At 33.8% G+C, this 14,270-nt stretch overlaps 1 protein-coding gene across 3 annotated transcripts in view; it reads right to left on the minus strand.

Moving 5' to 3' along the window:
- Nucleotides 1-1,358: 1,358 nt before the first annotated feature.
- Nucleotides 1,359-14,270, minus strand: part of FAM174A (family with sequence similarity 174 member A) — a 35,741-nt gene continuing 22,829 nt past the window's right edge. The window contains exons 2-4 of one of the 3 annotated variants that reach the window (XR_012484698.1): nt 5,976-6,110; nt 4,036-4,130; nt 1,359-1,988 (exon numbers count right to left, since the gene is read on the minus strand). Coding sequence is in view for 2 of the 3 variants with exons in the window: in XM_074282013.1 (XP_074138114.1) it covers nt 1,985-1,988; nt 5,976-6,110 (139 nt within the window). In the remaining variant the exon portion in view is untranslated. Of the gene's footprint in view, nt 1,989-4,035; nt 4,131-5,971; nt 6,111-14,270 lie in introns of those variants that run through there. The other 2 variants (XM_074282013.1, XM_074282012.1) reach the window with 2 other exon arrangements.

Here is a 14,270-nt window from a genome sequence, read left to right on the forward strand (position 1 = left end):
ATAGTAACTTTCTATAGTTAAGGTCGTTTGATTTTTTTTTTTTGGGGGGGGGATGTTTTTTGCTCATTTTTTTGCTTTTTTGTGACTTGGTGTTTTTATGTGAGTTGGGCTCCTGTCCTGAGCTTTTTCTGCTGGGGCTCTGGATCTTACTGCTGGCTTTCATTTGGCTTCAAGTCTTTCTTGCTTTGTTCCCTATGGAATAAAGGCTTCCCCTCTGACTCATATTAAAAGGGGGCTTCCCCTGGGAGTAAGGGTTAGCTGCTGTCCCGCTGCAGTGGTAGGGCAATGATGCTGGACTGCTAAATGGTAACAGAGTTTTTCTGGTAGCTGGCCCTAGAGGACAAATCTTATTGTTGGTCTGTCCCAAAGTCAGAGCCATTGCTGGTTGGAAATAGGGTCTTTCTGCTGGTAGGTCCCAGAAGCAGGATCTCACTTCTGGTCAGCCCCAGGGAGAGGCTTCCCAGTACTGGTCAGCAATGCAGTCAAGACCTTGCTGGTGGCTTGTACTGGGGTTGGGGTCATTGGGGCAGGACCTAGCTGTGATACACAGACGGCTCACTTGAAGGAGAATAGCTCCTTTGGCATATTGCCACAGCCTGGGAGCTTTCCTGCCAGGCTGATAGGTTGCTCTCCTGTGCCTGTTTCAATTCTGAGATTTTCTGGTTGTATGGAAAGCAATTTGAGAAGGCTTCTGAGGATTTTTTCCTCACTCTCTCATCTTGGGACTAGAACTTCTTTCCTCTAACTCTTCACTGTCATTATTTTAGTATCTCTGACAAGTACCACAATGCAACAGATAATGTCCTGGTCTCAAAGGCAGGAACATTTGAATTTGAATGCCAATGTTTACTCCTATGAATGTGGCCATGCCTGTTTCCTCATCAGTAAAATGAAAATAGTTACTATAAATAGCCATAACAGAACATATACATGACTACAGAAGTCATGTAATATAACATATTTTACAGTGTTGTTATCAGAGTGAAATGAGATAATCTATGCAAAATGTTTTGCATATTTTAAAGGAACATATAAATGTCAGTGATCACTATAGCCACTACCCTTACCATTTTTGCAATTATCTCAATTTTTCATTCTAATATATTAAATTGCATCTGATCACATTATGTGGAGAAAACATATGGTGGAAAATTTTTTGAAATCAATGATTTCTGAAAATATCTTAAGTCTCAAAATGTTTTAAAGTCACTGAAATTAATATCTTGTATATATTCAAGTTTATGAAATTACAGAATTATATATGATGGCAGTATTAATAATTTGTAATATGTCACAAAACTTTTCTAGAAATGAGGAGAAATACATATTATTGAAATAATACCACAGAAATTTAAAAGTTATTTTGGAAATAAATTTTTATCTTCAAATGATACTGCCTTTCCATATTTCTTTTAGTACACTTAAAACAATTTAATATCACATTTATTGCTTTGCATACAATAGCTCATATAGTTATATAGTTTAAAAAATACTCAAAAACAAAGCAGTACATCTGGCATTTCCTCCCAAAAACGGGAAATACATTTTGTTGGGGAAAAAAAAGATCAAATTATATTAAAGAATTTGCACTTCAGTGGGTACTTACAAGTATAATTACTTAAAACATTATACCAGCAAAACAATTAACATTAGCTCATTAGCACATAAACAGAAACTGTTTACCACATGGTAAAGAGTAAAGAAAAGTGAAAACACTCTATTTTAATGGTAATTTTCAAGTAGGCTTATATTATAATGCATTTCTTTTTTCTTCAGATTTGAACTCATTTACAATAGAACATTCCTATATATACAAAGATGCAACAAACTGATACAATATTTTTTTCAACAACAAATTAAAGGTCATAATATACATAACTTAAATACCCCCCATGCTGTGACTGGTATTGGCTTCTTCTTCCTTAATCATAAGCTTTTTCCTATGATGTTCACCAATGATGTTTTCTCATTAAAAGGCACATTCTTATCTGCAACCAAAAAAAGCAGGAAATAATATTTAAATCCTTCTTTTACACGTTTTAGTACATTTCTATTTTTTTTAAACACAGTTTTAGTTAAGGTGGAAAGAGAAAAATAAAATTTGATAATTAAAGTTATCAATTTAGGAAATTTAAGTATATATACTAATATTATTACTTTTCAATTTTATCAAATGCAACCACTCTAATATACATCTTAACTATATTACTATAGAAAAAGTGCCTTTATATATAAATTTTGAAAAATTTTCATCTTTATTCATTTACTTTTTCCAAAGAGATATTTTGTTATAGTAGCCTAAATAAGAAAACATTATTTAATAAATTTAAAGAATTATGTTGAAATTGTCTTCTACATAATGATTATTTTACTGTAATGATTTAACATTGTTGCACGATTTTTTTATGGGCTTAGCAATGTTTGACTACCTATTTCCCAAATGTTTGATTTTGAACAAATAATATTTCTAAAATTGAATTTGTTTAAAATGCTAAGTTTATTGGAGCCTATATCAATATAAACTTGATCACAGTGTACCCCACTGTGAGAGAAGCAATATCTTCTAGCAACATACTTGGAATTAGAACTGTGTTTGAATCCTGAGATGTTTATATGCTTAAAAAAAAAAAAAAAATCAATCAGCCAATGAGCAGCTCGGTATTGAGGAAAATAAAGATGGGAAAAGATAATCACTTCTCTCAAGTAGCCCACACCCTAATTAGGCAAACAACATGACAACAACTATGTGACAAGAAGTTGGAGGTAATTAATGGAAGGAAGAAAGTAGCATTAAGGGGGTATGAAAAAAAGGCTTTTTGCAAAAGATGGGATTTTAGCTGGGACTTGATGGAAGCCAGGAAGTCAGGAGATAAAAGGATAGGGAGAGTATCTCAGTAGAATCTGAAAATGAGTGTCTTGTGTGAAGAACAGCAAAGATTACCTAGAGCCTGAAAGTAATATACAAGAAGAATGGAAAGACAGAAGAGGCTCGATTTTGAAGTTAACCACAAGGTTTTTTTGGCTGATATTGCAGGTAATAGGGAATTTAAGTTTACGGAATAGGAGTTAATGTGGCCATTCCACTCTGCATCTGCATTCTTGCTTGGTTTTAAAGGTAAAAACAAGATGTTCCTCCCAAAGGCTCATCCCCTCTAAACTTACCACTATGTTACTAACAAACCTAGATTGACATTACTTCTCTCTCAGCTTTCTCTCTCCTTTGGAAAGCAGGAAGGTGAGCAAAATTCTCTCTTTGCTTTTCTGAATAGAAAGTAGAAACTCAGTCTAGTTTGCCTCTATTGCTCTGCCTGGAACAAGATGGGTTCTTGCCCTTACTTTTTTGCTTTCTTTGGTATATTATCCTCCACCCCCTTTACATGGTAAGCTACTTAAGGGCAGGGACTATATTTTTCTTAAGTGTATCCCCAAGGCTTAGCACATTAGGCATTTAAATGTTTACTGGAGTATTGGATGGGATGGCCAGATCTTTGTTTCAGAAAAACAACTTGACAGCTTAGTGGAAGATGGACTAGGATGAGGAGACTTGAAGCAGGAAGAACATCCAGCAGGACTGCCACAAACCAGGCAAAAGAACTTGTAGCAAATGGTAGCAAGGAGGAAAATGGGCATATGAGAATTTATTAAAAAGGTAAAATCAATGGAACTTGGCAACAGGCCGGAGATGGGGAGGTGAAAGTGAGGGTTTGAAGATGATACCTTAGTTGTGATTCTGGGTGAATGACAGAATGGTAGTGACAAAAATAAGGAAGATGAGAAGATGTGAGGATTCAGAGAAAAGATAATTGAGTTCAGTTTTGGCTGTGTTGCACTTAAGGTATCTGTACAATATCCAGTTTGAAATATCATGCAACTAGGGATATGAGTCTGTAGATTAGAAGTCTGGATTGGATAAATAAATTTCAGCATTACCAGTACAGGCATGATAACTGAGACCATGAAAGATGCTGAAATGACAAGTAAAATGGTATGGAGGGAGAAAAGAGGACCCAGGACAGAACCCTGGATGATACCTACCTTTCCTGGGCTGGAAGAAGATTCAACAAAGGAGATTGGGAAGGAACGGTCAGACAGGTAGAAGGAGGACCTGGATACAGTAATATCACGAAAACCTAGAAAGACAAGGGTATCAAAGAGAAAGTGATCGAAAAATCTCAAAGCCTACAAAGAAGTCAAGAAATATGACGGCAGGGGTGGGGTAAAAGTCATTAGATATGATACTAGAGATTATGGTAAACTTGGAGAAAACAGTTTTAGATGAATGGAGAAAGGAAGCAGAGGCAGATATCAGAGAGCATTCTCAAGGAGTTTAGCCAAAAAAAGAAGAAATAATGGAACATTAGCTAGTGGAAATGAATTTGAATCAAATAAGGGTTTTTTGAGGATGGGAGAAACACAGACATGTTTGTAGTGAACATAAGTGAGAGTAAAAGAAAGATGGAAGAGAGAATCTGTTGGAGAAATGGAATAGAATGGGAACATTTGTGCATGTGGAAGTATTTGTCTTCAGGTGAGAATTGATGGAAGGCAGAGATAGTAGAAAAAGGTATCTTAACAATGTGAAATGAGAAAGAAAAGGAAGCTCTGGGAGAATGGTCTCAACCTTTTCTGTAAAATATAAGATTAGATTCTTAAATAATGGAAGAGGGAGAAGGAAGTTTTGAGGAAGGATGAAAAGGTTGAGCTACTATGGTGAGCTGTATTGTGAGTTAATTAAGGAAGTATAAGAAGATGGCTTTCCTACAGTGAGGGACCAGTTGAGGTTATCTAATGTAAAATTTGTAGTGAACTCAATGTGAATATTTTCCTGATTTTCTCCAGCTTTGTTATCCAGGACATATGTAGGAACAAAGGTACCAGCTGATGGTAGCAATTCAAGGCTAGTCTTGGCAGATACAGATTAACAATAAGGACAGTGTAGAGATGAACTGGTTCATCAAAAAATCAAGAAGGTGAAAGAAGGTAAGCATACTTAGTGCAGGAGTAATGGCATGGAAAAGAACTGAGGCATATCAAGGGAAGCTCCTATTATGTAGATGAATTAACCCCCTAATGGCACATCAAAACCTTCATGTCATGGATAGGGAACACAGCATGATAAAGATAGTCTGAGAGTCAAGATCTCACCTCTGACATATTCTGGCTATTGGATAAGTTACTTAATTCTCACTCCTGGACTATCCCCAAACCCTTTAAGGTTAGAAATTGCAAACCAAAAATCATTTAGCACTAGTAAAAGAAACTCCTTGGTGAAGAGTTGCCTTTCTCAGTGAAATGACAGAAGTAACACTCTAAGCAGATTTCATAACCCTTTTGGTAATAATCTTATTATTCCATTTATCTTGCTTTTCTTTAGTTTTATATGAAAACTTTATTTTAACCTAGCATTCCTCTCAGATTATACTCAACAAACTTATAGCATGAAATATTTTTGAGCATGGGAACAAGTCATCTAATTTCTTCACCAGTAAGTTTTACAAGAATAAACATTACAGACAGAATTCCATCTCATGATAAATTTGCAGGAATATTATAATGTATTCATTGCATTCAAATTTCCTAAAACCACTAATGCTCAATTATGGACAAGGTACACTAGTAGTTTGAGAAGTATTTACTTTTTTGAATGTACTTCCTGATATTATCTCAGTTATCTTCAAAACAGTCTTGCCAGATAATCAAAGCACAGCAAATAAACATATTTGCTCTAAAAGACTCTTCCCATATAACCAACTCAACATTGATGTGTGTGTGTGTCTGTGTGTGTGTCTGTGTACTCAGGCACCCACACACAAATACAATATATATAATAGCAATTTTAGTGTATAAAATGGTGTGATAAAATGGTAATGCAGTCAGAGCAAAGAAAGCTGGCTATTAGGAAGATAATATAATAAAACATGACTCTCCTTGTAATTTTTACTCTAATACATTGTTTAGTCTGAATTTTTATTTACCTTCGGGGATGATTGGCATCAAAAAGAGTTGTATCATCATCATCATCATCTTGTTCTAAAGGTGTTAATTCCATATTTTCTAGATTTGTGTCCAAAACTCCATATCTTCGTGTCTTTCTATTTCTTCTTCTCATTCTAACAAAATATACATAGTAAGAAAAGTTTTAATATAAAGCAATTAAAATTTATGGAAGGTCCTCATTTAGAATAACTTAGAATAACTTTAATTTAAATTCACACTTACCTGCAACCATACATACATCCAGCAATATCCCTACAAAAGTTTTCTTTTTTCATCTTGAAATGGTATATTCAGTATTTATTCTGTGGTGGAATTTTCTTAGTAATACTGACCTCAGAAAATAATGGAAATTTAAGGGAACGAACATATATGCCTTAAGAACTTCTGAAGACAAAGTTGACACATGAGGCACTTTAAGTAGTAAATAAATAAGAAAGCAACACCATGTAAGATAAAAGGCATATGAATAACATTAGAAAGCTGATAGATCCTATTCAATCTTATCATCCACTGTCCATAAATTAGCAGAAGCAACCTCAATGACTGTTTTGGGGTACAACTATCCTCTCTCACTTATGAATCAACCCTTGTACAGTCATGAAACATTAACATTGATCTGGTTCATCTACATGAAAAAAAAAAAAAAAAAAAAAAAGGGAATGCCTATATAGGAGAAGTGATGGAAGGTGCTTTCATGGACCAGGGAAAAGAGATAGACCCCAAATTGCATTGAATTGATTCTGGGCAGGGACTTAACCAACCTCTCCCTTCTACCTTCATTCTTCTTCCCCGCCCCCCCCCCAAAAAAAAAAAAAAAAAAAAAACCTGAAAATATCCTTCACACTCACACACCAATAAACCTTTCTGGGCTCAATTTGCATGGATATTAGAATCCATACAAACTGACCTTCTGGCTTTCTTCACACACTACGTTCTGTCTCAGGCTGTCTTCCATGCCTGGAATGAATTCCTCTTCATCCCTGCTTCTTATGATCTTGAATTTTTTTCAAATCTTAAGCTCAAGCACTACTTTCCATATTGAGGCTTTCCTTGCTCCAACTCCGAATAACTTGTATTTCTACATACTTATTAATTATATATATGGGATGTCTCTTCAAATAAGCTTACTAAGTAGGGAAATTTTACTTTTTTTCTTATGTATCCTCAATACCTGATACAGAGTTAACAATTATTTGCTGATTAATTTGTGGTGAAAAGGAAATATGACTATGTTACAAAAATGGAAGGATGAGGGAAAACAGAAATAAACCATTGGAATACAAGTAAAAGGCTTATCTCTCAAGAAATAAATCAAAATTGAATTTCATGAAAACAGAAGGAAAAGAAGATTTCCAAGAGTTGCAATGCAGTTATCAAATAAAAAATAGTACTAATTCAAAAGGCAAAGAAACCATTTACATTTATAATTACAAAATATCAACAACAAAATGCTGATTTCACAATATTATGGAATACTTCAGATAAGGAAATTCAACCAAAAGCAAATCAATATCTCCTTTGAAACTTAATCATCTTTGAGTTAATGACCAAGGATACTAAGAAATTGAGTGAATGATCAAGGGTTATAAAGGGTTATAAAATGACAAGCAGAAATTAAACTCACATCTTCTGGATTCCAAGGTCACATACACATGCTGTCTCTCGTGTTCAAAGATATTACAATGAAACAATATTACTATTTAATATGCATATCTATTTTCACATATACATCAAATAGCATAGTACCTAAATTAATAAATACAAAGTACCTGAGCTATAATGCTATACTATTATATATGGGTAATCAAATAATTATAAAAAGTTCTAAATCTTCCTCTCTTGGTGCTTTAATATAACAAAAAGATAACAAAATATTTGAAAAAGAATTGTAACTGAGATAAGAGCTGAAACATATAAAGTAGTCTTCTGAATGGTAAGGACATGCACACATACATATGCATGCACACATACTTTCCATGAGCAAATGGTGCCTTTATAAAAATAGATATTATGTTGGAACACTTGGAAATAATAAATATTAAAGGTAGAAATAAGCAGCCATTATAGAGATAGTATACTATAGCCAAGTTCAGATTAGTGTGAATAATAAATCCTCAAAAGTCAAAGATAACCAAATTTTCACTATTCAGAACTGCAATTATGTAAGTTATAATGGCAATTGGTTTCAACTCAATGGAAATAAGTAGTTCATATCTGAACAATGAAATCATTATTCACACTCATCAGAAACTAGCTAGTAACAAACTTAGGAAACAAAAGAAGAATATGCAGAACTATGTGGAAACTTGGCTGAGTTTCTAAATGATGAGTAAGTAAAAAGAAATCATAAAAAAATTTATGCATAAGAGAATAATAATGAGATAACACATCAAAATTTCAGAGATATAGCTAAAGAAGTTTTCAAAGGATAATTGTGCTCTCTCACTAATAATTTATATTAATAGAAAAAGTTTTAATAAACTAACCATTAAGTTTTTATTTAGAATATTTTTGTTTATATAGAAAATAAAATTAGTAAACTCAGAAGAAGTATAAAAGAATCTAAAATAGTCAAAATTTCAAAAAACGATGAAATGAAAAATAATAAATATAAAAGAAATGACAAAATAAAAATCTGGTTCTTTGGGAATATTAATGAAAAGACCAATAAGCCTTAAGACAAGGTTCTTCTCCTCAAGGGGAGGGGAAGAAAGAAAAAAAAAAACAATTTAAATATAAAAATAAGACAATATGAGAGAAACTCACAGTAGTAGTAGGAGAATACTTATTTAACATCTCTTTGAGAAAGATCTGAAAGATCTGAGATAGGAAATTAACACAAATGTTCAAAGTCAGGAGCCATTCTCCCTAATGAATATATAGTCCAATGGCATGAACATTTTTCCTAAAAGAATTGTAAACTATTTAGAGCCAAATGAAAAGAGACTGCTGTAGATTATTAATAAGGATAATATAAATTGAAATCAATCTCGGTTTAACTTCATAGAAGCAAATTTGGAAAGATAACATGAGATGGAAATAGATGGCACTCAAGGAGATAAGGGAAAACAGGGACATTCATACATTGGTGGAGGAACTTTGAATTGGCTTAATTGTTCTTGAAAATTGTTTGGAATATGAAAAAGAGTGACCAAATTGTTTGCCTTTTTGCCCAAGTGATCCTGTATCTGGTTAAAGTAGGTCAAAAATAAAGAAAGGAATCAAAGATACCAAAAGATTAATAGAGCACATTTTGGGGCAATAGATGATCTAAAAATAACTAGTGTCCATGAACAAGGAAATAGGTAAACAAGTTGACGCTTAAGAATGCAATGGAACATAATTTGTACTGAAGCCTGCATGAGAAATGCTGAATGTGAAAGAAATCTAAGAAGACTTTTATAAACATGCAATGTAAACAGAATTGTATAAAATGACTATCACCATGTTACAGTAAGAAGAGTAATTATGATGACTAATCTTTGCCACTGAGAGATGAGGAAATTACCTCTCCCTTCTCTTCTCAAAAGGTAAAAATGCTGCCTACATTCTGACACATAGAGTTGGTCTTGCTTAACTTCTTCCCTCCCCTGATACAAAGTATGGTAGGACTAGTAGGAAAAGGCCCTACTTCATGTAGGTTGGTCTAGTTTTTCTTTTTTTGAAAGTACAGAAACCAACTTCAAGACTTCATTAGATTAAGAATTTAAAACTTAAGTTACTGATACATGCAGGTTTCAATATAAAATGGCTGGTCAAAGTTGAAAGGTGCCACGTGTTCCTCCCTCAGGATTCTAACTGGTGGTCAGGGAAGACAAGAGGGAGGGAAAAGAATCAATGTTGTATCCTTTTCACATGGGGCAGCTAGGGTTAAGACACTGGTTCTGAACTCAGGAAGACCAGAATTCAAATCAGACTCAGACTAGTTGTATTGAAGAGAGCGAATGAAGAGGGTGGTAAACTCTGGGCAGAGAAGGGTCAGTGGTTCTTTCCTGGATGTCTGTGTATCTCTCTCCTCCTCCCTCCAAAGTACCAAGGCCGGATTCTTGGGAATGAATTCGCCTACTCAATTGCTGTGTTAAAACAAAACCTTTATTGATTAGGAAAGGGATACCTAGCGGTGGGCAATTGGCCTCCACAGAGAAAAGCCAAATTGCCAGGAAAGGGATGCCAACTTGGTGGCCAAAAGGTTTTTGGGTAGAAAGCCTAGTTGCAAAGAATAGGATTTTGGAGGTTCATTTTATACATGAACAGGATCATAAAAGAGAGTTTGTATTTGCAAAGGTCTTTTCTGCTTATAAGATAGGAATTTCTCTTAAGGATGCAAAATTCTATTAATCATTTGTATCTTAGGCTATCTCCTTTGACCTCTTCATCTAAGACAGGAATTTCTCTGTTAATCATTTGTGTCTTGGGCTATCTCCTCTGACCTCTTCAGTATGACCGTGGGCAAGTTACTTAACCCTCATTGCCTTTAAAAAAAATTAATAAAATTAAAAAAAAAAAAATCAAGGAAATCAACTTAATATGTGTTCAAATCTGTTCTTAGATCCTTACTAGCTGTGTGACCCTAGGCAAAGTACTTAATCCTTTTAATAACCCCTTCCAAAAAAAAAAAAAAAAAAAAAGTCTTTCATTATTATTTCATAATGTTTTTATATACTTACTGGAATTCACTAACAATAGCCTCTTTGCTAGTCTTCACACAAGATACTCCCTCTCCAGACTATATTTTCAACTGACTTGTTCCCATAACTGAAATTTATTACCTTTTCATTTCTGCGTGCTATCTTCTTTTAATTCTCAATTTTATTAAATTCTACCTTTCTTAAGACATATTTCCCAGTCCCCTTTAATTTTAGTGCCCTTTCCTTTATTGATTATTTCCAATTTATTCTGTATATATTTTATATATACATGGTTATTATATACATGTTATTTAATTTCCTGTTAGATGTCTACTGATCTATGAAAGGAGTGTCTTCCTATCATTACTCTTTTATCCTTTGTTTGTTTTCTTTTTTGTAATTTAATATTTTCTTTATAGATCTGCATATTCAATTTATGTATGTTTAATATCAATACTTTTTCTTTTTCTTTTTTTTTTTTTTTTTTTTTTTTTTACTATTTATAGTTCTTTTGAGCATAATACAATCCCTTTGTCCCCTTGTTTATCTCTTAGGGAAGGCAGCAATGGCCATCAGTTAAGAGATCTGTTCTTAAAGCCAGGAAAACCTGTGTTCAAATCCAGTCTCTGACACATATTAATACTTTCATCAAGCAATCCTTATTATTCTACACAGTTCTCCATTCGTCTTCCTATTTCTTTAAATTCCCCTTACCTCTTTATTGTTATCTCATTTTTGTTCTTTTTTAATCCCATAAGGGTGTGTGTGTGTGTGATTTTTAGGAAAACTGTCTGCATAATTGACCATATCAATAATAAAACAGCAAAAATCATGATTATATCAAAAAGTGCTTTTGTTATGGGCCAGAACTCTGACCTTGAAACAAGGACTCTTATAAGGTGCTAAGTAAGTGGAATTGATGAGACAATGGTTATCCATTTTAGCATGGTGCTTAATAGTTCTCTAGTACATTACATGTACTTAGTAGTTGATATAGTTCTACAAGACTCACACCTATGATAAGAGAGCATATAAGCTCGGAAAAACTCAGCCAGATTCAGAGCTAGAAAAAACAAGTGGACTGGAGGCTGAAGCACAAGCCCTTAGACTTAGATTCATTCATCTTATCTCACACCACCACAGTGGCAGGCTCTCCTCCTTCATTTCTCCACTGAAGCCAAGACTCCAGAAGGTCTTTAAGAAAGCTAGCTGGACCCTACGCAACATTTTGAAGGGGACAATAAAGGATTGGACTTTAACCTCTGGCTATTCCTGTAGTGATTACTGAAGTGAAAGGAAGGCTGCTCCCAGAGATACCAAGAAAACCGAACCAAAGAACATTACAATCTTTAAAAGAGAAAATATGACACTCATTACTTTCAGAAGCAATGGAAAACACAGTGGTAAAGGGAGCTTTCATTTTCCTCAAAAAAAACAACAACCCTGCAGTTGCTACCTATGACACCTAGGATCAAAAATCAAATATGGATTTTAAAACCCTTTATATAAAACCTGTTCACTTTCTATCTTTCCAGTTTTGTTATACTTTATACCTTTCCACACATTCTATGCTCTAAAGACACCAGTCTTCTTGCTATACCTTGACAAGATCATATCATTTTTAAGCCATTCCCCATGCCTTTAGGGAAGGAGGGGGAACACTTTGAATACTTTCCCTCCTCCCCTGTTTTTTAGCTTTCCTGGCTTCCTTCAAGTCTAAGCTAAAACCTAAGGTTGTGAAGAGGAAAGAGAGGCAAGCAAAAAAAAAAAAAAAAAAAAAAAAAAAAAAGCTTTCTTTACTGCTCCTTAATCTTAATTCCTTTTCTTTGAGACTACGCTCAATGTATTATATATATTATCCTTACACATACACAATCTTTCCCAAACACACATATTTTGTTTGTACAAAAAAAAAAAAAAAAAATATATATATATATATATATATATATATGTATATGCATATACATGCACACTCAATACATATATATGTATATAATATGCACACATGAAAGTATGAATCGGTAGAAAAACAATATCAAATGAATAAAATACCATATTTATTTTCAAAATTTTCCAAAGCACTACATACTGATTAAGTGAAAAAGTTAATAGACAAATCCAAGCTATTAAGAGAAAGGTGATCCTTTGTACTGAACAATGAATGCCATTGCTATTTGCAATTATAATCACCATTATTAAATGCCTTTTATTTATATAGTAGTTACCATCTCAAAAGTACTCTGTGAACATTTCATTAGCTTTCAAAATGTCAGCTCCAATTAAACAGGCTAAGAAGCAAAGGGGTTTAAAGGCTTCAATATCTTATAAAAAATGACAAAGGCACTGATTGGATTATTTTTTAGGAAAAAACAAAAACAAACAAAAAGGGATGGTTTGCTTCAGATACTACTGAGCAATTAGCTCTTGATTTAAAGTTCCTACTATTGGGGGAATTTTAAGAGTTCCAAGTAATTGAAAACTTTCACATGGAATCCCAACTTCTCATTTATTATGTAATTCTTAAGGTTTAACGTTTTTATGCTTTCAAAGAACATCATATCATGGAATTATGAGACAAACCTACATGAAATGATAGGGAAAACCTAAACTAGATCTAATAAGCAGCAATAAACAAATTCAAAAGATGGTGAAGAACAACTGACAAGATTTAGCATCTCTTCATATATATATACAAGTTATGGAAAATGAAGGATCAAGAACAGATAATGACAAAGCTGAGAATCTAGGTGTCTAGAAGATATGAGTATGCTCAACAAAAATTGGAAAAGGGGTGGATTTGAAGAAAAAAAGATAATATAATTAGATTCCACCTATGCCTGCCCATCTGGTGAAACTCTTTTAAACTAAAGTAATGGAAAAATGAGGGAGGGGGGCCAGAGGGAGTTAGAAAAGAGATTATAATGGCTATGATAAAACCTGACACCAGTGATCAGTGTCAAAGGGAGCTGAGAGGTGGCAAAGAAGGCTGAAAAGAAGTTGGAAGAGAAGTTGTCTCCCATACCTGCTAAGAGTATCTAGTGAAGTTTGGTTTTACCCTTCTATTCCAAAGGACCCATAGCCCATATAACCATGGGACGTCAGATACTATTGAGAGAGGGAAGAGGGAAGAAAGGAAATGTAGCACCTACTAAGTTCCAGGCACCTAGTTAAGCACTTTACAAATATTATTTTATGATCCTTATAAAAATCTTTAGAGGTAGATGTCGTTATTATCTCCATTTTATAGTTGAAGAAACTAAAACAAACAGAAATGTCAGAAAAAATTGGGTGATATAGGCGTTTTTATTATGCCTAGTATAATGTTTAAAAAAGTTCAAGAGAAATAATTTCCTGGTAATTTAATTATTTTATTAATAAGGCCAGCATATTATTAGTAAAAGGATATCATCTGACCATCTCTCTTGGACCAAAGACCCCTAATAGCAGTAGGGTCACAGATTAAATGCCCTTCAAAAAGGAGGTGTTCCTGAGGGATGTCAAATGACTTCTAATTGGTTAATCAAATGGGAGGCAGACTACCTTGGGATGTATGATTTAGGTTACTAAAATTTTAGCCAAAGAGACATCAATTTCCATAACACCTAAATCAGTATTTTCCCAGGATATGTCAGAGCAAACATAGTG

This window comes from Sminthopsis crassicaudata, chromosome 1 (assembly GCF_048593235.1).
Source record: "Sminthopsis crassicaudata isolate SCR6 chromosome 1, ASM4859323v1, whole genome shotgun sequence".
Lineage (NCBI taxonomy): Eukaryota > Metazoa > Chordata > Mammalia > Dasyuromorphia > Dasyuridae > Sminthopsis > Sminthopsis crassicaudata.